At 40.6% G+C, this 24,082-nt stretch overlaps 1 protein-coding gene across 2 annotated transcripts in view; it reads left to right on the top strand.

Annotated features, from left to right (window-relative positions):
• The first annotated feature begins 4,157 nt into the window (after nt 1-4,157).
• The window catches only part of lepr (leptin receptor), a 40,408-nt gene continuing 20,483 nt past the window's right edge, over nt 4,158-24,082 (top strand). Inside the window, exons 1-2 of one of the 2 annotated variants that reach the window (XM_083970524.1) lie at nt 4,158-4,293; nt 23,846-23,903. In XM_083970524.1, coding sequence (XP_083826650.1) covers nt 23,890-23,903 — 14 coding nt within the window. In that variant the 5' untranslated portion in view covers nt 4,158-4,293; nt 23,846-23,889. Of the gene's footprint in view, nt 4,294-20,203; nt 20,416-23,845; nt 23,904-24,082 lie in introns of those variants that run through there. The other variant, XM_083970525.1, reaches the window with a different exon arrangement.

The raw sequence follows: 24,082 nt of genomic DNA, 5'->3' as shown, positions 1-24,082 counted from the left end.
TCCCCTGGGCCCCAGATCCGGGAAGAACAGTCCTGCAGTGTCAGTGCTCGACTATCCAGAAGGAAATTTAGGGTAATTGAAAATAACCCCCTCGATCTGTGATTCATATAGTGAAATAAGGTTACTGCTGCACTGCACTCCTCAGTTTTTCCCCCCTCTTACTCGCTCTGCTGACAGTGCTTACGTACTTCCTGTGACGGACCAAGGGCTGTTGGATGGAGACCAGCAGAGGCTGATTTATTTATTTTTTCTAAGATGCAACATTAAGAAGAAATCTCATGTACATGTAAAGTTATTACATACTGAACACAGAGTTTCAAATAAACATCTTGACGCTCGAGGGTCTGCAGATGTCCTTTGGGGGTACTGAGGACGTCACGGGAGGCTGTTGTTTTGTTTTGAACCCAGCTCTACAGTAAGTGCCCTGCTGCTGTTATGCATTTGATGTGTTTTGCTTATTTGAACCTGTTTCTACTAATGTATTGAATAGCACTCTTGAATTCGCTGTGCACATAAATGACCTTGTAAGGTCACACAGGCCAGTGCAATAAAAGCCTGTGAGCTTCCTCCTCCGACTTCCTCGATTAGACTGATTTCTTTCCAGCGACGCTACAGACTGACAAGCTGCTCGCAAAGAGACGGCGTTAACCATGTTTTGAATAAATTCAAGCTTCACCTGGAAATCACACGCCTTGCTTTCGCAAAATGACAGACGGTGTTTAACTAGGAGAACATTGTTTTCATGCAACAGGACTGTTGCCTTGGAGAAGCTGCAAAGTTGTGAAGATGGAAACTGAATAAATAATGCCTCTCACACACTCACTCACACACTCACTCACACTGCCAAACTGTCAACATAGTCATGAGAGCACTTAACCCCTAAGTGCTCCAGTGATGACCTGATAAAAGGCCTCCTGCTGAAACCTTCTGCTTCTGACTACTGTATGTTCCTCTGAAACTGAATATATCTGGAAATCAGTGCAGCTCCTCTGCTCAAGGTCAAAATATTTAAAAAAAATTATGTTTACAAAAAGCTAACTTTAGAGTTGTATGTGCACACCATGTACTGTTTATCTTTAAATCAGCTGACTATCTGGGAAATGTTCATGTCTCCAGAGATGCTTCTCCTCCAGGCTGGGAACTGATCAGGAAAACCAGTTGATAGTTCATATTTCTGTGTTTTTTATGTGCATTGTATCCCTCCATTTGTGCATGTTTACAGAGATGATCCGGGCCACAAGTGTAGATTTATGGACTGGACAGAAATGAAAAGGAATGAGCTGTCAGTTTATTAGGAACATCTATAAAAACCAATGCAATGAATTGTCACAGTCCATGAAGGTTATAATCTTCATTTATAATTGAGAATAGAGGAATTGGTTCATTTTGCAGGGTGCAGATTTTTTGCTACAGCCACTGAGAGACGTTTCTATTATTTAGACCTCCCTCGCTGATATGAATGGAACCAATGGGGACTAATCGGCAGTAAAGATTTAGCCATTGGTGTCTTTATTAAAATTCTTTAATAAAATTAATTCAAACCTTCCAGTAGTTGTGTGGAGATATTTCAGTCTGGACCAAAATGTTGCACTAGCTGATCAAACAAAAGAAGATAATCAATTTATTTTCAAGGTCAAAATATGAAGATGATATGGAATCAATTATGAGACACAGGAAGGCAGCCTATTTCAAAATCCATTGCTTCTGTTTTAATTTGATGCCAAATATAAACATGGTTGAGTCCATAACATGTGTTTTATGTGCTCGTGTCGTTAGGTTTTTGTTTTGTCCATGACCTTTGCCCTCTCTCTGCTGTACTAATGACAACTCAAGTACACTGCATCGTCTCTAGATATTAAAATACAGCCATTACAAATACACACATGTCATTCTCAAGGCTCTTTAACGGTGGATCTCTAATAATGTGAGTGGACACATGTGGAGCAGCTTAAAAGAAATTGATAAGCAGGTAGAGATGCCGAGGGTCAGAAAAGGTTGTCGACTACCAAAGACTATAGTGTGTCACAGAGAGATTGCATACATTTACGTCAGTTGTTATAAAGTAAAGACTTACATTTTTATCTCTCTTACACTCCTGAAGATGATGCCCTTCCTTTATGAGGAAATAGTTTTATTACTGCTACTTTCTTTATTCTAAATTCCATGCCCTATGCTTCCTCTGTTTAACACACCTCATATAGTAAAGTCTCCATTTTCCCAGTCATAAAATGTTATCTAGTCCATCTTAACTACATGCACTGACATGATAGAGGGAAACATTTTGTTACATGTGATGCAATAGGAATGAGGGGGATTACTGTGGCAGTTGTGTGTGTGTGTATGTGCAAGTATAGGAATGTGCATTTTGCATGCCAAAACTAATAGTGTGGGTGTGTGGATTTGACACAGGAAGCTGAAACAGAACATTTCACTTAGTTTCAATTTTTTTTTTTTCAATTTCTTCACGTTTCCTGTACACAAACTTGATAATCTGAACCATATTTGGCATTATTAGAATTGTAGGCTATTACTGGAAATAATTTGCATTTGTTTTTGTATTTTTGCAGGACTGAAACAAGATCATACTCAGACAGAATAAATTGTAAATATTGTAGTAGGGGAGATATAAAGACTGTTTGGTGTTTATTCATGTGTCATGTTGTACAACTTCCTGACTCTGCCATGGTCAGCAAGTACTGGCAGTTTAAAAATAGTAGGCCAGCCTTCACTTTGGGCCAGCCACTTTACAATCAAAAGCTGTTTTTAAAATAGTATGGCTGTTGTTGGGGTTTACTGCGGGTACTGAGGGAGGTTTTGTATTACATTGTGCTACTGTATAGCCAACTTTAGCACAACTGTTTATTTAGGAGCCCAGAGAAAACCTGAGTTTAGCATCAAACTTAATTGCCTGTATTCATGGAAGATGTGGAAAGCAACGCCACCTACACTTGTCTCTTATAACATCTTCTCTTTTACTGAAATTAGCATGCTAACCATCTAGCCAAGGCATGACTCATCTGCTCTGAAGACCAAGCGATGCTGCTCAGGCCAGGGGGCGCATTATGAGCTCTTGTTCGACAATCACCACTGCACTCCCAATTGGTGGCAGAGAAAAAGTACATTTAGCCCTTAAAATTGACATTTTTTATCTCTCTGGCACAGTGCAAAAAGCTATATATCGTCATTTACACATAAAACACAGAGAGAACAATGCTAATAATTCATTTGTTTTGTCAGTGTTTCTGGCCTCCTTGTAAATTTTAAGTTCAGGGTCTTTGTGACTCTTTGGTTGATACTTCAAGATGATTACTCACAAATCTGAAGAAGGTGAAAAAAATGCTTGATGGATTTTTGGATCTGGGAAAGAGTTTGATGAAGTGGAGAGACTGAACCAAAAATAATAAATTAAAATCCAAAAATAATCAACTGGAAATGCTCTGTAGAACTGTGGAGCTAATTCTCTGAAGCTTAATCATCATGAGGAATGTTTTCATATCATACACGATCAGTGTGAATAAAAATTAGGCTATTGATTATAGCAATCTTAGGTTTTTTTTTTTTGTCTGTGTCCATAGCACAGTGGACACTCCACCCTAAGCAACAAGGTTTATTTCTGTAATTGGAACAGGTTTTTCCTCACTGATAAAGAGGTGATTGTGCCCCATATAGTTTGTTTGGACTTGGGTGGGTTACGGAGGGCGCTGTTGTAAAATGGGGTGACATTGAAACTCAAAGGCAGCTCTTGGCTAGAGTGCGTCAGCTTCAGAGGAATTATAGGATCACATATCATTTGTCCCATACCCTGCACACACACACGCACACATATACAGTACACACACATACACACAGAAAACTCCTTTGTACCTCAACCAGAGTGGAAAGTGTGTGTAGGTCACTGGCAGCGCAGCAGGCTTGTCACTGAGCTCTTGTTCTCTCTTAAACCACAACTACAAATATATACACATCCAGTCCATGTACATAGACACAAAAATAGATTTTGTTTTAATTGCCAAATAAAAACCTAATCCCCGTGCCATCTGCATTTCAGTTCCCACACACCTGTAGATACACAGATTAGTGCAAACACTTGTATGCAACTCCAGGCCTGAGTGGCTGGTGTGTATTCTGACACCATGCATCAGAAATAGCCTCTCATGCCCAGAGACAAACTGCTCTACATAAAACAGCCAGTCTTTTGGGACTTCAAAATGTCACTTCAAATGTTCAGGATATCAGTCGGATCTTTACTTTTCATGTTATACTTGTGAAGACCTTCTACTAAGGGGCCAGCTGGTGAGTAGGTTTTCTCAAATATTACAGCATTTCATAAGACGCTGAACAAAAGCAGCGAGATGGATTACAGCCAACAAGCTGAACACAATGACTCACACCTGAACCGACACACAAAAAGTTGCTCGTTTTCTGATTTTCTGGAGTTGTTGTTTGTTGTTTGTGAGGAAAAGACACTGCTGGCTCAACCTTGTGTCTTGTGTCATGTTGAAACAGCCTCCCTGAATCTCTTGCTGTCTTTCTTCCTGCCTCCCTTCCTCTAATTCTTAATAGCGCTCTCTTTGTTATGATCAAATATACGTCTCTGCTCCTTCCTACACTGTTTCTCCACCTCCATATTTTTTCCTTTAAATTTTTGATCATAACACTGTTATTGTTTTTTTTTTTTTCAAACACAAAAAGGGCATGCTGCCAGAGTGGTGCATGTCTGGCTTGGAAGCCTATAAATATCCACATGTAAAGGAAGATGGTTTTAAGCTTAGAAATGTTCTTTGTCAAATATGTCATATGTGGGATGAGAGGATCATGGATAAGTACAGTATGCAGCTGGAGTCGGGACATGTTTAGACTGGAAATGGAGGGCAACAACTGGTTTTGCTCCCTGCACATTTCAAAAACAGACTTTCAAACACCTCAAAAAGAAACACAACAGAGAAACGACAGCTTCAGGGGTTTCAACAAGTACCCCGAAGCAACATGTTTACAGTAGGGCGACCAGATCCCAGATAAGTATGCAGCTGGTGCCAGGAAATGTTTAGGCTGGAAATGGAGGGCAACAACTGGTTTGGCATCCCTTCACACTTCAAAAACAGGCTCAAAAAGAAACACAACAGAGAAACGACAGCATCAAGCGCCCCGAAGCAACATGTTTACAGTAGGGCAACCAGATCCCAGATGTGGGGGAAAGACAATTTTTATTAGAGTGCCATGAAGGGCTTTGTGTGATCTCTGTCAACATGGGAACTGAACTGGGAACTGCATGACCACCTGTCTCTCTGAACACTGGCGTATATGAGCTGTCACTCTGTCTGCGTGTATTTGTGTGAGTGAGTGGACAGTCAGGGGAGTCTCTGATCACCACATGCAGTTGGATAAGTCAGTGGTTAGTGCCATTGACTATGATTAGGGAGGCTGGTGGTGTTTGAATCCCAGTCAGTACTATGTTGCATGGGTCAATAGAAGATTAGTTTATTATTTCTGCCTTAGGCTGATGACTGACAGATTGGGAGCCTGCCACCATCTCCTCTTTGTGAAGGAGACAACGCTGTAGAGCTCAGTACACCCAGCTGGTCTGGATAACTCAGTGGGTTATGGCTCATTGGCACTGAATCTAGATCGGGAGACCCAGGGTTCAAATCCTAGTCAAGACCTGTATATTGCAGAAGAAGAGCTTATAACTGTCATCATTACCTTCTCATTTATCAACATCGTTGTAGCATGTTTTTCACTTTGTTGTGGCCTCTGTTATTAAAGATTTGTCGGGTTTCCAAAAAAATCAGCTAGGAGGGTAAGATGAAGAGGGTGACAGGCTAATCTGCGCTTCAACTGCATGCGCTGATTGATTGACACGAGGACGTCACTCATACACCTCCATAACAAAAGCCTTCCGACCATATAAAATCAGTCTTGCAGTGGTGTCTTTTGAAAACTAGAGCTAATTTTAAAGAAAGCAAGCTAGAGCTGATCAAAATGTTTTAATGTTATTGTGTTATATGGGACATGCTGGCTACGTATATACAGAACATATCTAAACCAGTAGCCTACTGTGATCTACAACTAAACTTAAATAAGCTTGTGCCAAAACACAACTGATACATAACCATTGAGTTGCAGCATCATTAGCAGTGATTTGAACAGTCTTTTGTCACTTCCCTATCGATATCTATATGTATTTATTCTGTACAATAACTACCAACACATCACCTTGGGGTTACGTGCTGGTCTTCGTTTTGACGGTGTGCATTGACTGGTTCTTCTACCTGTCTGCTGGCTCTAACTTCTTATTGGATAAGTATCCTTATCTGGCAAATAAGTAAGTATCTTTTCTGTTTTAAAGCTCTTGCCTTATGTCAGTATTAGAATTGAGCCTATTTACTCCTAAAGTAAATTTGGCTCTGTGTATGAATTCTTAATAGGCCAATTTTTTTTCAGAGCAGTGAACACAGCTTTTTATGTTTAGGCTAGTGCCAGTGGCTTCTCTAAAACACTGTTAGCAGAGATCAGAGGCCCTGGCCGCAGACACATTTCAGCTGAGCCTCAGGCAGAAAACCAACCAGAGCAGCTTCGATCGACAGCCCAGTACCAGATTTTCTTAGAGGTCGAGACTCCTGTTTTTCAATCTGTGTCAGAGCTAACGGCTGTGGTTGTGTCACAGGAGGCATTTAGCAGCCCGTTTGACCATTTGCTTTATTTAAACTAGGAGGGTAAAAGGTGAGATTATGGTCACAGAGGTCTCTATGGTGATGATGGCTCCTGGGCTGTTTACTCTATTGGACCTGAAAGCCCTGCATTTACACAGGAGGCTTAAAGTGTTCATGTTCTTTGAACCCTATGCCATTGAAGTTTATTATCTTCATGCTGTAGTTACCTGTAAAGAGACTGAGGTCTAATCCTCCTACTTTTTTGGAGGGAATTTGGGAGATTTAATAACCTCAGGAGCTGTTTACATTCAGCTGAAACTTTATCCAAACTGCATTATAATATATATATTTTTCACCACATTAAACACCACCATACTTAAACGGATAGTTCAACATTTTGGCAAATTTGCCCATTGCCATAATCCCTATAGTTTTAGGAGTTCCGTTATTATCTCACAGCGTGGTAAATGTGCAGGTCACAACTTGTCCATGAGAGCGTTTTGGAGTTGTTGGATTGTGTATTTGATGAGTTTAATGAGGGAAACCAGGAAATCCCATTAGCCTCCATAGCGTAGTGTAGCCGATGTCATCTGGCCCTCTGTGTTGTGTTTCGGAACTGCCCCAGGTGGGGTTCGAACCCTGGTCTCCCGCACGACGTGCAACGATGCAAACCGTTCTGGCAAGAGATCAATGACCGCTTGGCAGCTGGGTTTGCACACCCTTTATGGGTGAGTGAGTGCACCCGGACCCTCCGTTACAGTAGCTCTGAGCAGCTCGCGGCTCTGCCCTGCCGTTCTTAAAACAGCTTGCACCGACATTAAAAGGTAACAAACCTACCAACCTCCTAAGATTATGGCAATGGGCCAATTTGCCAAAATGTTGAACTATCCCTTTAAATAAAACGATTTAGAATTTCTGCCCATGAATCGTACTTTTATTCAAAAGGAAAATAATATTTCTTTATTGCATAATCATAGGAAAAGTAAAATTGCATGAATATACTATGACAAAATAATTAAAAACATTTAGCAACTTTACTTATAGTGACTACAAGGCAGTGTGGGTGTTGCGGTGGGTTTTTGATTTAGTCTGTGGGTATAAAAGCAGACACTGAGTTTCGATCTTTCTGCTCTGTCAGTTTCACTTTTAATTCTTGATGGAAAAAAAACTTGTATCATGAAGTGGCTCTACCTGATTTTGCTAATTGCTATTCAGTGCAGTAACCTCCTGTAACCTGTAATCTCATCATGCATGGCTAACACACAGATAAACACAAACATTGACAGTCACATTTCATATCCTTGGACTTACTGCACTTAACCCCAATCAGCGGATGTCTTCTAATACCACGGCAATGCAGGGTCCAAGGTTTGAGGTAGCTACAGTGTGAAAAGAGACTTTGTTGGACATTGCCTGAGGCTCTGCAGGTCTCACATGTGACTCTCTCTCTCCGAGTGTTTTGTGTTTGTGATTTCCACCCACTCTCTGTCTGTCAGTCAGTCTATCTGCTCCTGTGAGTCATTGGATCCAAACCATCCACAGAGCTGAGCAGCAAATCATGATGTCTGACAACACACTGCTTTACTTCACTTGTTGTTTTGTCTGTGATGATAATGATGCTTTCACCCGTGGTGACAATCTTCCTGGAAGATACTTAGTGGAAAACAATATATACATCAGACTTTCAATGAAATGAAAAGATTGTCCACTTTTCTTTATTTGCAATGTTGCTTACTCACCTTTTTCCATTTTGTCATTATTTGAAATGAACATCCAGGCGCTCTCTCACTGTTTTTGTTTATCTCACGCTAATTCATCCTCCCTGCGTATGTAAGTTGATTTGTGATGTGCTTTTTTTTGGTTATAAATGTTTGGAACACAAATGAACACATGGACGTGCACTTGCACATACAGGTTTGTGACTGAGTGCTGGATCAATGCAGTTTGTTTAACTGTTGTTTCGACTTGCATTGATGTGGCAGGAATAGTTGGAAAAAACATAACGGCAGACAAACAAGATGGCCATTTTGCTTTTGAAAGCCTCACATAAAAAAATAACCCCACTGGTTGTACAAGCAGATCATGAGTTCTTACACAAGCTAATGTTTGTGTAAGGAGGCTTCAGTTGTTCCAGCAAATGTTTCAAAGCAAACTTATCTCTTATGCTCACTGGCCCATGCAGGAGCCTGTAGAAGGTTCTGGACATGTTCTGAAAAAACACTTTAACCTTTGTAATATCTTTCCTGCCGCATCTGCACCTGCGTCAGCAAGTGTTTGTTTTGTTAGCTTTCTCGCTACAACATGGTGCCATGTCTGTAAAGATCTAATCAGATTTCAGCAGAAGACAGATTGAGATAGATTGAGTTTTGTTCAGAAAAACAGTTGATCAGTTTTTCTCACTCACTCTTGTCCATCAGTAAGAAAGTAGTCTACGCTGATCTACTGTATGGGACCCATGGCCGGGATAGTAGCTGTGGAACGTGTGAATGGAGCTGAGAGTCTGGACACTGATGTGGATGATACAGACAAAGACCAGCTCTGTTTTAAATCGTTTCAAAAGGTAAAGGTGCATGAAAGCTTAAAAAAACAAAACAAAAGTCCATTAAACTTAAGAGACCTTGAAGCTGAGATGTAGAAGATGGAGATGTTTGAACTAATTAATGCTATTGATGGTTATTGAATATGACCAGGCTTCATACAATAACAATGCAATAATTTGTGATGATTTTGACTTTGACTTAAACTTGGGACTTGAGTTTCGACTCTAGTTTTGGTGACTTGACTTGACCACAACACTGACTATTAATCATGTCAGAGTCTTTCCCTACATACTATTATGCAGCTGAGTTTGGAGCACCTGTTGCACAAAGATGAAATTTCATCCCTTAGTCCTGAAAAAATAAAAACTAATCATCAACGGCCTTCAGGCTGAAAATGAGTGGCTCAAAGTAGATTTCTGCTGAAAGCATCACAGTGGAAAATAAGAATAATATAGTATGTGATTCTTTGCTCCAGCCAGGGGAGTGTGACTCAAAAAGAGCAGATGGAGTGCTTTCATTCAGAACAACACTGACAACCGTTGCCTTAATGAACACAACTGACTCTTCTCTTCCAGACTTTATGACTTCAGAGCTTTCATTTAGAAATATAAAACAGTTTGAATGGCTCTAGATGCCAAACAGACGCTCTTTGTGTCTGCACAGTTGATAGAAATTGGGGGGGGGGGTCGGATGTTATTGCCTACTGCTTGACTGATATGAGTTGTTTCAGACTGAGTGGGCAGCTGTGGAGTTGTGCGCATTATGTAGAGATGTGAGACCCACAGTGGTTTGGAAATCCCAGATGTTGCTCCTGTGTTATTATGACACCAACGTGTTGCATTTCTGCACCTTCTGAACTCTTCCCTTTACCTCACCACCAATCACAATTCACCCAAGACATCTCTGAAACAAGTACGGTGGAAGTCCAGGTTCTTCAAATGCTTTTGCTGTTGCAAAAATAATCCCTTATTAATGTCAAACCCATAGTACCAAACAATATATCTGGCATCTGTAACAACACGTTCAATCTAAGTCTTTCCACATTTGTGTTGGACTCACTTTTAACATTGCAATCTAGATAATTGTCATCTCATAATGAATTTTCTCTAATAATAAATCTATAATTTTATAAATATAATTTGGTTTCATAAAGACATGAAATATTTGATAAAAACAAGATTGTGTTTATTATTGATAACACTCCATAGGTGCCATTTATCATTGGTGTTTGTGTGTCTGTGCACCTTGCAAAATGCGTCACATGCAGAGACGACCACAGATAAACTGATCATTTCACCTTTTCTGCTGAGATCTTGATGACATTTCAGCCTTGATGACCTTGATGAGAGAGATTTCCATGTCACACGCAGGGATGACTCAGTCCCAAACACAAAAATGTGACATTATGCTTCAAATGAAGTGCTTGTTGAATCAAACAGCCTGTGTCTGACGGTTTTTGTCATCTCCGGTGAGAAAAGTTTATGTTGTGAGCTTTGAAATGAGAGAGCACAGAGGTTGTGAACTTTTTTCTCGCATATTCCCATTTCTCACACAAGTCTTACATTTTGTGCATAAAACCGAGTGCAGCAACACAGTTTGACAGTTTGGGCTGATACTTGAACAGTTATCAGGTGTAGTCCATCTTTGTGACTGCAGGTGTTTCACCTCACATTTGTTTTGACTTTTGAGCACTTTTTCTATCAGACATTTTTTCCCATTTCTAGTTCTTCTCCAGCACCAACAGTCAGGGTCACCATCAACACTCCTGCTCTGCATATGCTGTACGTACACACTGTTTATTTTTCTGCATTTTTTTCTGTTCTAAAAACAAGAAATGAAACCTCTGAATCCTTGAAATCCCACCAAAATGAAATGCCACAATGCATTTTGTATATTTGAAAGAAAAAAAAAATACTGACTGTAAAATGATTCAGCAAAACCACCAGGAAGGAACAATTTGCTGAAACTGCCCTTGCCCTGTTTCTTCTAAAACCCCCAATTTATTTTTTTTATTTTTTGTTGTTTAAAGAAGCTGGGCGGTCTGACATCAGTGCTGAAACAGATAACAGACCCCTACTCAATGCCCTCACTGTGACTGTGTCTTTACTGTGCTGGGTAGGAGGGGATGGCTCACTAAGTTTTAAGATAAAATCTGATGATGCATAAGCTTGGCACTGGGACACCTCAGCACTTTTGTGCCTTTCAGGCTTCATTTCTAATTATTTCCATATTTGTTTTTTAGCCTGGGAAGAAGTAGCTCCTTATAATCTTAACGCGCCTCTCAAAGGAGAAAATGAGAGGGCAGCTGTGTGAGCCCTCATCATCTCTGCTGTGTGGAATAAGTGACAGAGCACTTGAATGTGTGAGTGTATTTGTGTGTGACTGTGTGTGTGTGTGTGTGTGTGTGTGCAGAAACAAGGTTGAAATTGTATCCCAGGGAGAGGCGGTGATTGTGGTTTTATGAGTGACTCCATCATGTTGTGATGATGCCGTTATGGCAGAGCAGGGAACAAGAAGACAGTCAATACAGCACTGTCATTTCATCACATCATCGTGCGAGCACTGCTGCAGACTGCGTGCGTTTATGTCGGTGTGTGCGTACAACACAGAGAGGATAATGAAGGAAGACAAAAGAAAGAAAAAAAAGACAAAGACTGTAAGATGAAGAAACGCTCATCTCATCCCTCAGGCCTTTAGCTTCAGCCTCTGATGCTAAAAAGTAACAGACAAAACCGTTCAGACGTGTCTCGAAGCTTGGCCATGCAGCACCTCCACCAGATGTTACCCAAGTTGCATCTGGCAGTAGTATGTGTTCTTCACTTGTTGTGCACGCACAAAGCCCGGGCTGGTGTTTGTGTCTGCTGATGAGCACTAATATGCAACTCATTAAATCTATTACTTGTGTGCTCATTGTGCATTGAGACTGTATTTAGGCACACAATCACACAATCTTCCTGGTGTCTAATAGATGCCTTGTGTTGCGTTTGGATCAGAGATTCTGATCTGGGTGAACAAATAACTAAATCTTCAAACTTATTTGACAATTTGGCCACAGATTAAATGTTGCTTGCAGCCTTGCACAATGTTGTTTTGTCATTTTGTTATTTGTACATTGCACTGACTCACCCGTGTTCCCTCCCTCTCTCTCTGCTTCCCTGACATTTTCTTCATCTGTTTGGTCTCTCGCTGGGGCTGATGTTTGGCAGGTGCAGCATCTCATGTGCGGCCCTGTCTTCCTGTAATTCAGCGGATAGACACTGTGGGCAAAACAGTGGAAAAATACTGCGTCGCCTCATGAAAACATGAAATTTAGCTAAATCTCTTGAAATGTGCTGCCAGGAAGAGATACAGATTTTCCCACCTTCAAATAGACCAAAACTTGACACTAAAATAGTCCAGTGGAAATATGTGGTGGTTTGGTTTGGTGGCTTAAAAAAAAAATCCTTTGCTGTTTGTTCTTTCTTCTTCTTTGCATATAAAGAATTCAAACAAACAAACCAAAAAATAAGCATCATTTTGGGAACTTACTAAACTTTGTGGCTCTCTTGCTGTGTGGGCTCTGATGATAGCACAATGCCTGTTTTCTGTCTTGTAATACAAATTCTGCTTTTTGTCTGACTTTGACTGATTTGTCACAATCATCTCAAAATTGTCCACAATGTATGCATCTAGAACCAAGAAACAATTACTGTAACTTGTTTCAGCATAAAGAGGAGAGGGACACAGCCAGTATGGGTCTCTGTAAAGGGTAAAAAAAAAAAATCTGTCTATCAGCAACACTATTATGGCTGTAGCATGATTATTTCTTGGCTAAATGCAGTGACTTCCTGGAATATTTCCTGGCATCTTCACATTGACGACAAAGAGTCCAGGAAAAAAGCCAATGAAATTTTACCCCAAAATCTCAAATGAGCAAATCTCACTCAGCTGTGTTGGCTGTAGTTTTACCACCTAAGCATCTATTAAGCCTCCCCTCTTTAACCTCGTCACATGACCTGCAGTCATGTGCTGTTTTGATTCTGGATCGTCACCTTCTGTCAGTGTCAAAGTGGCAGACGTCAGCAGGTTTTTTTACTTTTATTGCTTTCTGGCTGATGGCCCCAAACTGATCTATGTGTTACTTCATAGATATTTGCTGCATTGAGCAGAACTCATGATGAGCAGTGCAGGGTCAGCTTACTGTATACTTCAGCATCTGTCCAGAGGGGACATGTGATACAGCTGTGCTCTGGAAAACACATCACTCAACACTCACTAGTTTCTGTGATGATGATGACCTTATAATTCATGATATAAACAAGCACTTACACTCAAGTTGGTTACTTATGTTGCCTCAAGAAACAAAGGGTTCTGGGTTTTTGGTGGTTCATCTGGTTCATACAGCTGCTGCTCATTGTCAACACTTCTGTTGCTGTTATAGCTGCACACTTCTCTGGAATAAGGATATTCATAGTTTGACCCTGGGCAGAGGGCCAGTGAAAACCAGGATGTCCAGCTCATGGAACTTCCACAAACATGAAAACAAGGAACTCTGTTGTCCTAAAAATCCAGCCATGATAGAAAAAAAAACACAATGAGAGGACAAAAGGAGTATTTTGCATTTTCACAGTATGAAAATTCCTGATAGAAACAGATAAGGAAATGAGTTCCAGTAAACATGGGTAAAGGGTCAGTGTCCTGTAGGGAGATGATCCTCTGAATATTCAGACTGAAATGGACCAGGGGACAGTGGACATCTTGGCCCAAATGAAGCCGTTTGTATGACTTGTATGACTTATTGCCATTCTTTTTGGTAAAAAAAAAAAAAAAAAGTTCACTTTTTGGTTAAAAAAAATTCACTTTATGGAAAAAAAGGTAACTTTTTTTTTCCAGAAATATATTTTTTCCAAAAAAATGTCTCCAAATTTTTTCTAAAATTCTTGCCATTGGCAGTAATTTGAACATACATTGACTAAAAAAGTAACATTATTCAGTCTCAGAACAAATATTTGTGTATTTCTGATGTCTGTCTCAAAATATCAACCTGAGAGTGTGTTAAGGATGATCTTTGGATGGAAATGAATAAAAAATAATTAATATAAACAGAAAGTCTGTTTTAGAGACTGATACTGTGGAGGTTGAGCTGCATTATAGCATAGGATTCAGTGTTGGTGGAAGCAGATCTGTACTAGGAAACAAAATACAGGATATTTAAAGTCTCTCGACTTTAACAGAGTTAAATATGAAATCTCTGGACTGCTCCATTTAGAAATAAACTGAAACCGATGCCAGTATCTCATTCCTCTCTAACAATGAACCTCCATACTCCACCTCATTTCCTCTCTTTGACAGAAAAGCACAGCAGTGAGAGAAATATGAGTTTCACAGCTTATTGTGTAAAATCAGGCTACACTGCATCCTTCAGTGATCACAGGAATTCAATCTGCACGTAGAGCAGGAGGGTCGCATTATAGTTGAAGCCCCCATGCATTAAAAATAAATAAATAAAAGAAGATGATATCATCTCCTTCAGTGACATCATCCAACCCAGTTCGCAAGAATGACATCATCTCTCTGGTATGTAACCCTGGGTATCTTTCTCTCTTTTTTTCTTGAAGGGACAAAATCTGATGAATTATTCATGAGCGGCTTCCCTGCATGAGGCAGGCGGCTCTTTTACACTGCAGGGCTCAGGGGGCTGTTTGTATAAAGATTCATCTCATAATGTTGATACAGTGTAAAACACTTGACTCATCTATTGAGCGATGACAGTGTTTTTGGATGACAAATCGTATCCCTAAGCAATGATGACATGGGAGTAATAGTGAACTGATATCACTGGGACTGTTTCTTGGTGGATGGATAGTGGATTTGAGAGAAATGGATGATATTTCCGCCATCATATAGTGATGCTTGTTGTGTTTTAGTACTTGTGGCAGGTTGAAGCTAGTCGAGCAAATTCACGAGGTTGGTAATTAAGACTAATAGGTCACAGATAGAGGAACAAAACAAGTTACGGGATGGCAGGAACACGACAGCACAGACGATGAATTATGCAACGATCTGACAAATGGCTGGAAAAAGACAGTTGGTAGATACATTGCACTGTGAGCTGGATAGGAAATAGTAAACGTGAGTGAGGTGGGTGAGGGAGTGACCATTGGGTATAGGGAATGGGAGACAGATGAACACTGTGATTGATTGAGAAGAACAAATATTTTATCCTGGATCCTCAAAACAAGTGGCTAATATATGAAATATGCATTGATTTATAGATATAAATTCATAATAAGAGCTGAACTAACAAGACCCCGGACTAAAGGCATACTGTTGACGCCTGCAGTGCCATATGTTAATGATTCAATATAACCACAGGCTACATGTAGCAGCAGCAGTTGTCTTCTTCTTTCTCTTTTCTTCCTTCTTCACTATTGGAAATTGGAAAACACATACTGTATCCAGAATTTAAACCCCAAAGACTGAACATCAAAGGTGATCAGATTAGATTGTTTGATTATTATGGTTTGTACAACAAACAAACACAAGGAAGATTAACATCTGCTGATGCTGACACCCATGCTCATAACAATAGTCTGGATATTTGGATCACAAAAAGTCTTCACATGAGGCTTACAGTACACTAAGAGGATGATGTCATTCTTGCACACAGGTTGGGATGATGTCATTGGTTAGAATGAGGTCATCCCCTCATTTTGAATGCGCACTGTAGGTGGGGCTGCTGCTGCGACGGTGTGATCCCCTCCCTGCGCTTCATCGGTGACCCTCATACATGTTAACCTAATACTGTGGCTGCATTTCTGAATCACTTCAAGCTCTGCTTTCTGCTCAGGAAGAATGGAAAATATTTCTATAGATGGGAAATAAAGGCTTATTGAGGTGCTTTTGAGATGGCAGTTTTTGGATATAGCAGCATGTTAGTGTTTTCTTAGGCTTTTTAAAAAAGAATTTAAAGTATGTTGTCTTTATGAGTCATGTCGACTGTATGTCTGAACAGGAACATCTGTCTGGATGTTTTTCCACTATTAAAAATAGATGATTAGTTTTTGCCAAATTCTAGAGTAAGTCATTGTGATTTGTTAAAGTTTCCACAATGTTCCTAAAACTAGAAAAAAAAAAAAAGGATTTGGTCAATTTGAACTAAATTTATTAGTCAGGAAAACCTTTGTCAGAGCAATTGGGAAATGGAACTATATGTGAAAATGTTTGGCTCTTTTTTCAGTAGATACTTAAAAGAACATAAATCAGTGGTTATTTGATCAGTTTGTTTGTGCAAGAGAGAAAGCAGCTGAGATTGCTGCCAGTCCGCTGTCACAATTCAACTGACAATAGCGTCCTGTAATTGCACTTCAGCAAAAGGGACCAAACCTTATATCTTTTGTCCTGTCACTTTGTTACTACCGCTGTCTGCTGCTCTGAGGGGATTTGTGTGAAACAAGATGCTGCTAACCCCCAGCAGTCTTTACAGCAGTGATGAGCCAAAATCACGTCTACAGTATAAAGATCAGTGGGCTGTGACAGAGCATCGTCGTGCCTCCATAATGACGCAGATAGAAGAGATTCATTTGCAAATGAATCTCCTCCCCTTCACACAAGCCAATTGTCTGCATGCACACAATGACGCTTCCTGTCTACGTCATAAAGTTTGATTGTGGCTGCAGGCACCATAACTCACTCTGTTGCCCACACCCATGAAAACCTGTACCTGTGAGGACACTGCATTGTACCTTTTCCAAGCAGCTAAAGCAGCTAAAAACCTACAACCGTAACAATATCTACCCATGCTCGACCATAACATGACCGCAGGCTGGTTGTTGTTCCAAAGGTGAAGGCTTTGTGGTCAGTGGTGCTGCCACAAGGCTTATAAGGTCCTGGATCCAAATGTGCCACCTGGCTGTGTCCTTGGAGGACTTTGAAGGTTTTCCCCATGTCTGCCTGGGTGTCTTCCAGTTTCTTGCTTTAGTCCAAAGGCATGCAGGCCAGATGAACTGGAAACTCTTAACTCCCCACAGGAATGTGAAGGTCTTTGCCTGTCTACGACCATTTCAAAGACTGGATCCTTCCAACCTTGGTCCCAAATTAATCAATGCTGTGTCCTCATTCACAGGTTATGAGAAACAACACATAGGGCAATACAGGCAGGTTGGAGCTAGTTGAGCAATTTCATGATGTTGATAATTAAGACTTATCAACCCACAGGTAGATGAACAAAACAAGTTACAGGGTGGCAAGAACACAACAACACAGACAATGAATCATGCACCGACCTTCCCAGGAATGTGAAAGTGAATATCATTGTGTTTACGAACATTTTATGGACTGGTCACTTCTAACCTTGGCCCTTAATGTTATGTCCTTATTCTATAGTGCTTAAAAGTTTCTGTTTTACTCTCACAGGAAGTGATGCAAGATGTGTGTAATCATACGGAGAGATAATCAAACAAACTGTTAAACACAGTCTTAAACTGTTAACACTTTTAAAACACTTACCCTAACCTTACCCGTAGGCCACTGTTACCGAACTTGTCCTCATCATAAATCCTAAAACAAACAATAAACCAATAATTCACCATGAAGGAATTAGAGACACACACTGTACAATAACAGCGTACTGAAGAAACTAATCAAAGGTGTGGGATTGTAAACTAATTCCTTAGGATTCACACCTACAGACAAACACACCATTATCTTGTCAGATTGATGTTTATTCTAACAACCAGCCACCAACACCTACTGTATATATGACAACCCCCATAAAGACACATATGTATCATCATCTCACTGCCTGACAGCCAGTGACTTATAGTCATAATTACTTCACACTTTATCTTATTATCTGTTACACATTTGAGGATTTGCTGTTGACATCAACTGTTTGCCCAATGTGTGGGTATTAGAAAGCTCATAGATCCTGAACACACCAAGAATGTAAAATTGATGATTATTTGTAATAAATAATAAGGCTACTTTGACAACTTTGAAATCCCATATTAATTATAAACAGCATGTAATCACAGACGTTTTATCTTCCCATTTATGATTCTCTCTGAAATGCACTTGAACGTAAAAACCAATTACACTCTGTTAGAATGATGCATTCAGTGCTGTTTGCTGGGTCAACCCCACCAATAAATGTTATGCTCATGGGAACCACAGATAAGCTTCGGGCACATGTGAATATTGTTCTATTCATCCTGGTTTCTGTAAATGTCCACGTTCACACTGCACCCAACCAACAACACTTGTGTTTTCCACTGACACAGACGCTGCTTTATTTCCACAAATACAGCAACAGTCTCTCGCCTTCACTTCTATTTTGGCTTCATGTTCACCAGCTGTAATGTAAAGGTATATGAGGTCAGCAGAGGAGGGACCCATGGATGGACATAAAGAAGGGTGTGTATTTTCATCTGGGGCAACATGGAAATTACTGACATTTGCAGTAAATATACCTCTAATATCAGGCCACATTCAACAGGACAACAAAATCATTCACTATTCAATGCAGACTCCTATGGCAGAAGTTCTCACTGACAAATGATCCAATTGAAATCACTTGACAGTCTGTTTGCATTTGGAAAAATAGTTTGACCAAGTAATATGCCCAAGGGTCCACATCTGGTTGGAAACTTTTTTTTTCCAGGACTCAAACAGACGGGTTTTTAACCGAATTTTAAAAAAAAATAAGCTGAATGTCAGCAGAAGTCTGCATCTCTTCAGTTTCTGTCCCTCTGTTTGTCCTGCACACCACTGTGATCTATTGACTCCCGAATACAACAGGTGCCTGTCTCATATTTGGGACATAGCTGTGAGGCTAGACAGGTTTTCTCACAGATGTTGGTTGGCATCTTTACAGTTCTCTTGAAGCCTGCTTTTCTTTGATGGGAAGACATAGACATTTGCACGAAGCACGTAGCATCATGTTATTCATTGTTGGCAACCTTCGCCTGGGAGTGGCAATCAAAGATATTGTGAAAAGATATGCTTGCGGCAGATTTGTTTCAATTAATTTTTAAAATGGGACTTGAGTGAGTAATGACTGTGTTGTTTCTTGTTGTTCTGTTGCCAAATCTGAGACAATAGTATCACTTTGTGTGTGAGCTATAGCTCAGAGTTTAGCCACTGAAATTATTATTTACCATATAAAAGCTCTTGTTGAGCATTGGATCTGTCAGAGTCTGAGATACTAAAAGCCTATAACTAGTTGACATGGGGTTGCCTTTTCATTAGCAATCATAACTACAACAGAGTAATGTGCACAGCTGCAGACTCTTATTTGCAACAATCTGTCACGAGAGCCATAAATCAAGAGGAACATTTCCTGGTCTACATCGTTTTTTTGTTTTGGGTTTTGTGAATCACACTTAGTCATAAGTGCGATTGATGATAGTGGGGTTTGCTAGCTAGAGACACAACAAAAATCAGAGGAACAAATAGTAGATGAGGTTAATAGATGGATGGATTGATGGATAAAGCAGTCTAAAGTCTAAACCTAAAGTCTAAACCTTAAATGAATGGCTAGCTTTATGAAGACTTGATTTTCATACCCATTGAGTGGATAGAAGGAAAAATGCTTATTAATACATAAAATTCAATCAGTAGGTTCCATAATTACACAAGTTTTGAAAACATATTTTGGCCTGTGTAAAATCTGAATTTGGAGTAGGCCTAGTAGGCTAGCCTATCAAATATGGCTGGCTGATAAATAAAGTGGACATTTTCATGTAATTGTAATGTATTCCTGAAGTATTAGTGTATTACCGTGTTGATAGATAGGTTGCTTTTGTTTTGGCGTGGCTTACATTGTTCTATGATCATCAAGAGGTAGGATTTCCGTAGGAGTTCCTGAACGCATCACGAGGGCATGTCCTGTTCAGCGTCTGTCAGCGATCGACACCTCCTTCTCCTCCTTCCTCCCCTCCTCCTCCTCCTCCAACCCGACGGAGCTCTACGTCAGGGAAAGGGCAGCAGCGGCGCGTGTGTGTGGGTTGAACGTGTGTGTGTAGCCTATGACAGAGAGACGGAGAAAGAGAGCGAGAGAGCGAGGAGGGGGGAAAGGCTCTTCAGTAGGAAACCCTGAGCAGTGTCGCTGCTCTCAGCCTCGGCTCAGCCATGGACCGCGCGCTCTGACCGCTTCAGTGAGGATTTAAACTTCAACCTGACTCAAACTGTGACTCGGAGCAAAGAGCAACGCGGACGCAGAGGCAGCGCTGAGCTCGAGGAGCGATGTAAGAACAGGCTCTTTATCCACTCTTTAAACATCCCTGATGATCGGCACAGATGAGCTGTGACCTTTCAGAGTTTCATTTGTCAGCTAAGTGAATACGGTAGACTTGTTATAGGCTAGCAGCAAAATCCTAACATCTGGCTGTGAAAAGTTCTTTATCTTGCTGAGCTGAACATTTCTGTTTGAGAAAGATTGTAATGTACATTTTTCAAAGATTTTGGCACTTTGTATAACTACTTCTCAGCACTTGTTTATTAGCTATATAGAAGCACAAACTTGTTGGAAATACGTTGGTCTCTGTTGGTGCTCATGCATGATGATGATGATGATGGAGGGAAGGGGACAAGCCCCAGCGCGCCTCTCCTGCAAAGCAGCAGCAGCAGCAGCTCCAGACTGTCAGAGGCAGTGAGTCAGAGCAGGATGAATAGCTGATGGAGCCAGAGGGGCAGAGCTTCCCTTGCATGTGGAAAATAGTTTCACATGGTTGTCTGCATCCAGCTCAATTGTTTCCAAAAGGCGACGAGGAAGGCGACACCAGACGGCAGCAGCTGAGCGTGGATGAATTGAACCACCACTGCTGATCCTTGAATGAGTTTTTGAGGTTGCAATGCACAGTGTCCCTCCGCTTTTATCTTGTGCAGCTCAGAGTTTGCAGCATCTCAGCTGTCAGATCTGTCAGTGATGCTCACTCACCTGCATCTCGTTGATAGTTTTGTGACCATCCATTCACATTTTTCTAGTGATTCATCCATTGATATTATGAGCTTGGATGCACGTCCTCTTCTTGACCCTTATCTCAGTTCACTCAGTCCTCACACACTTTGGTGGATGGTCTCACATCCTGGCTGCTCACTTGAACATCCATTGGGCTGACTCATGACAGTTTAACTGGATTAAGTGGTGGTAGGTGACATAAGCGCTAGTGGAGTTGTGTATATTCTAGATTAAAATAGTAACTTTCAGTAACTCTCAGTTCATCTGCTCTGTTTTATTATGTATTTCAATTTCTGTTTCTATGTTTTCTGCATCGTACACATCACCCACTGGGATTATGCACTCCTTTTAAGGCTCTGCAAAGCACTTGGTGACTCATGTCTGAGATAAGTGCTACATAAATTTACATTACTTACCCATTTAATCGTTCCTTCTAAATAATAGTGAAACATGAGCATCACAGCCGTCCGAAGCTCACATTAAGTCTACAGATTTATTGTTGGATTGCCCACAAACCCAAATTTGTTGAGTTTACTGTCACAAAAACAAAACAGAAGCAGCAGATTCTTTATAGTAAGGAACCGAGACAAGATCAGTTGATCATCCAGTTTATCATCACAGCTCTCGAATGGAGCTGACAGACAGAGCACCAGCAGGCATCAGCGGGTAAATACATGAGTAGTCTGCCGTGAAATGAGTCGTGTGGTTATACATCAGCACCATTACAACGGAGCTGGTAAACCAGCAGCTGACTGTGGTTCAGTTTTACAGTCACTCCTCACCAAACCCCGGTGCTGTGGTGAGTGAGACGGTGACAGTTGCATGAATCTTACTTTCTCCCCTCTGATTGGCCCTTTAAAGGCTCTATAGTAATATAATGACATGATGGCATGATGTGAACTTGGCTGAGATGATGTGATGCTGTTTATACTGTGACAGTGATCCTATTATTATCTCTGATTAAAAAACACCGTCATAAGCAGCGTTTCAAATCACTGCTTTGGACCAATGGGACGCAATTAAATTCATGGAGAAGTCCCAAAATAGATATTCCTATCAGGTTAATTTATGTATGAACTTTTTAGATTCATCAGAACATGTTTATTTAGTAGTAAATTGTGATTTTATTATATAAAAGCACACATACAATGACCATAGAGCTAACTAAAGCACAGGTTTAGGTTAAAAAGAGGCTGAAAGAGTTTCGTGAGACTCTGCAAATGAAACTGGGTGCAGAATATTTTATCACAGCCTGAGGCTAACATTGACATTTGTGCCTAGATGCTGGTTTCTGCTGATCATGTATTGAAAAGGCAAAAACTTACTTTATAATTGTTAGTTCACAGAACTGAGCAACTGCGGCAAACAAGATCCAAGCTTCTAAAAAGACTACAAAAACATGATCGAAACAAACAAGGTCCAGTGTTCCATCTGTTTTTAATGGTCCACTGTGAAATGTTTACACCAAACCTCAGAACGTTTAAAGATTAACAAAAGTATGAACTTTTGCAGTGTTGAGTTTTTAGTTAAGATCACCTACACTAGTTCAGGTTTCTGTTCCTGTTAATATGGAAACTGAAAATCACAGCACAGAGGACTCAATGCATGACAGGTCGTTACATCCCTCAGGAACCAGCCCACAGGCGTTGTCTTGCCCACCTGTTGGTGACAGATGTGGCTCTTCACACTGATGGTGCTGCTTTACATCCCATACATGATTATTGATTACCTGCCTCTTGTTTTACTCCATTTGGATCATACAACATGCTCATGTGCTGGTCTGCTTTTGTGTCAGTTGTGTTTTATACAGACAAAGATTCTTTGACACATTGACAAATTTTGGTACATATTTGCAAATGATTGACTTTATTACACACGCGCTGAACAGACAACTCCTGGCACAAATGTGCAGACACACAGTCCCGTGTTGCTGTTTTCCACTGTGTCCTCTCTCTCTGTTTGTTTGTCTTGCTCTAGTCTAGAATATCAATGAATTAATAGATGCTGTGGCTGTATTCATGTATTCCTTCCCCGCTCTTGTTTGGCACCAAAACAAAGCAGAGCTTCATAATGAAGTTAAATGACAAACAAATTAGAGCAGAACATGTATTAAAAAGAGAAGAAATATTGGAGAAAACAAACATTAGGATAGACTGTGTTGTTGTTAGTTAGTTTTTTCTCCTTTTATTACTGTGTTTCATTCATTCATTCAATGTCAGTATATGCTTGGATGACTTGTTGAAGGTCTCCTAGCTTTTTCCAAATTGGAGCATTTGATGTCAGGGAGACAAGCTGTAACTTGGTGCAGATACAGAAGCAAAGACATGTGGGTTGTTGCGAAATAATTCTGTCATGTGTGACTGACTTCTAGAGAAAATTTTAAGCGTTTATGTTTCCTCCTTGTGTTGCGTGGCAGAATCAGTTCTTCCCATGAGTGAATGATTGAGGAGCGGCTGCGGAGTGTCTTATGAGAAGAGAGGGAGCTGCTCCTGTCAGTGAGAAGATGTACCTCTCAAATTGAATGTGTCTGAGAAACCCTCTGCAGTGTTTTTTCTAAATGCTGCTGCATCTGCTTCTTCCTTTGCCAAGAATAATTCTTGAATTCACATCCAGTCAGGTTCAGTCCTGTTGCAGTGAATGCTGACCTTACTTGCAGCACTGCTTCAGATCCTTATGTATGATCAACCCTCTCTGTCTCTCTTTCTCTCTCTCCTCAGTGAGATTCACCCCAGCCAAAGCCCAGCCAGGCCATGCTCACACTATGACCACTACAATGTAAGTGCTGCGGTCAACTTCTCATCACTGAGCTGACATTGTCGAATTGAATTGACAGGGAGGTGAAAGCACGGATGCCTGGATTGATCATGATGGGCTGTTTCCCCCTCCTACTGATGAAAACACCAGTGGGGTCTAGTCAGTCAATCAGTTCATCTAACAGTCATGAAATGTTAAAC

This window comes from Trachurus trachurus (assembly GCF_905171665.1).
Source record: "Trachurus trachurus genome assembly, chromosome: 4".
In the NCBI taxonomy this organism is placed as follows: Eukaryota; Metazoa; Chordata; class Actinopteri; order Carangiformes; family Carangidae; genus Trachurus; species Trachurus trachurus.
The sequence above is the reverse complement of the archived record's forward strand: the minus strand, read 5'-3'. Positions and strand labels throughout refer to the sequence as shown.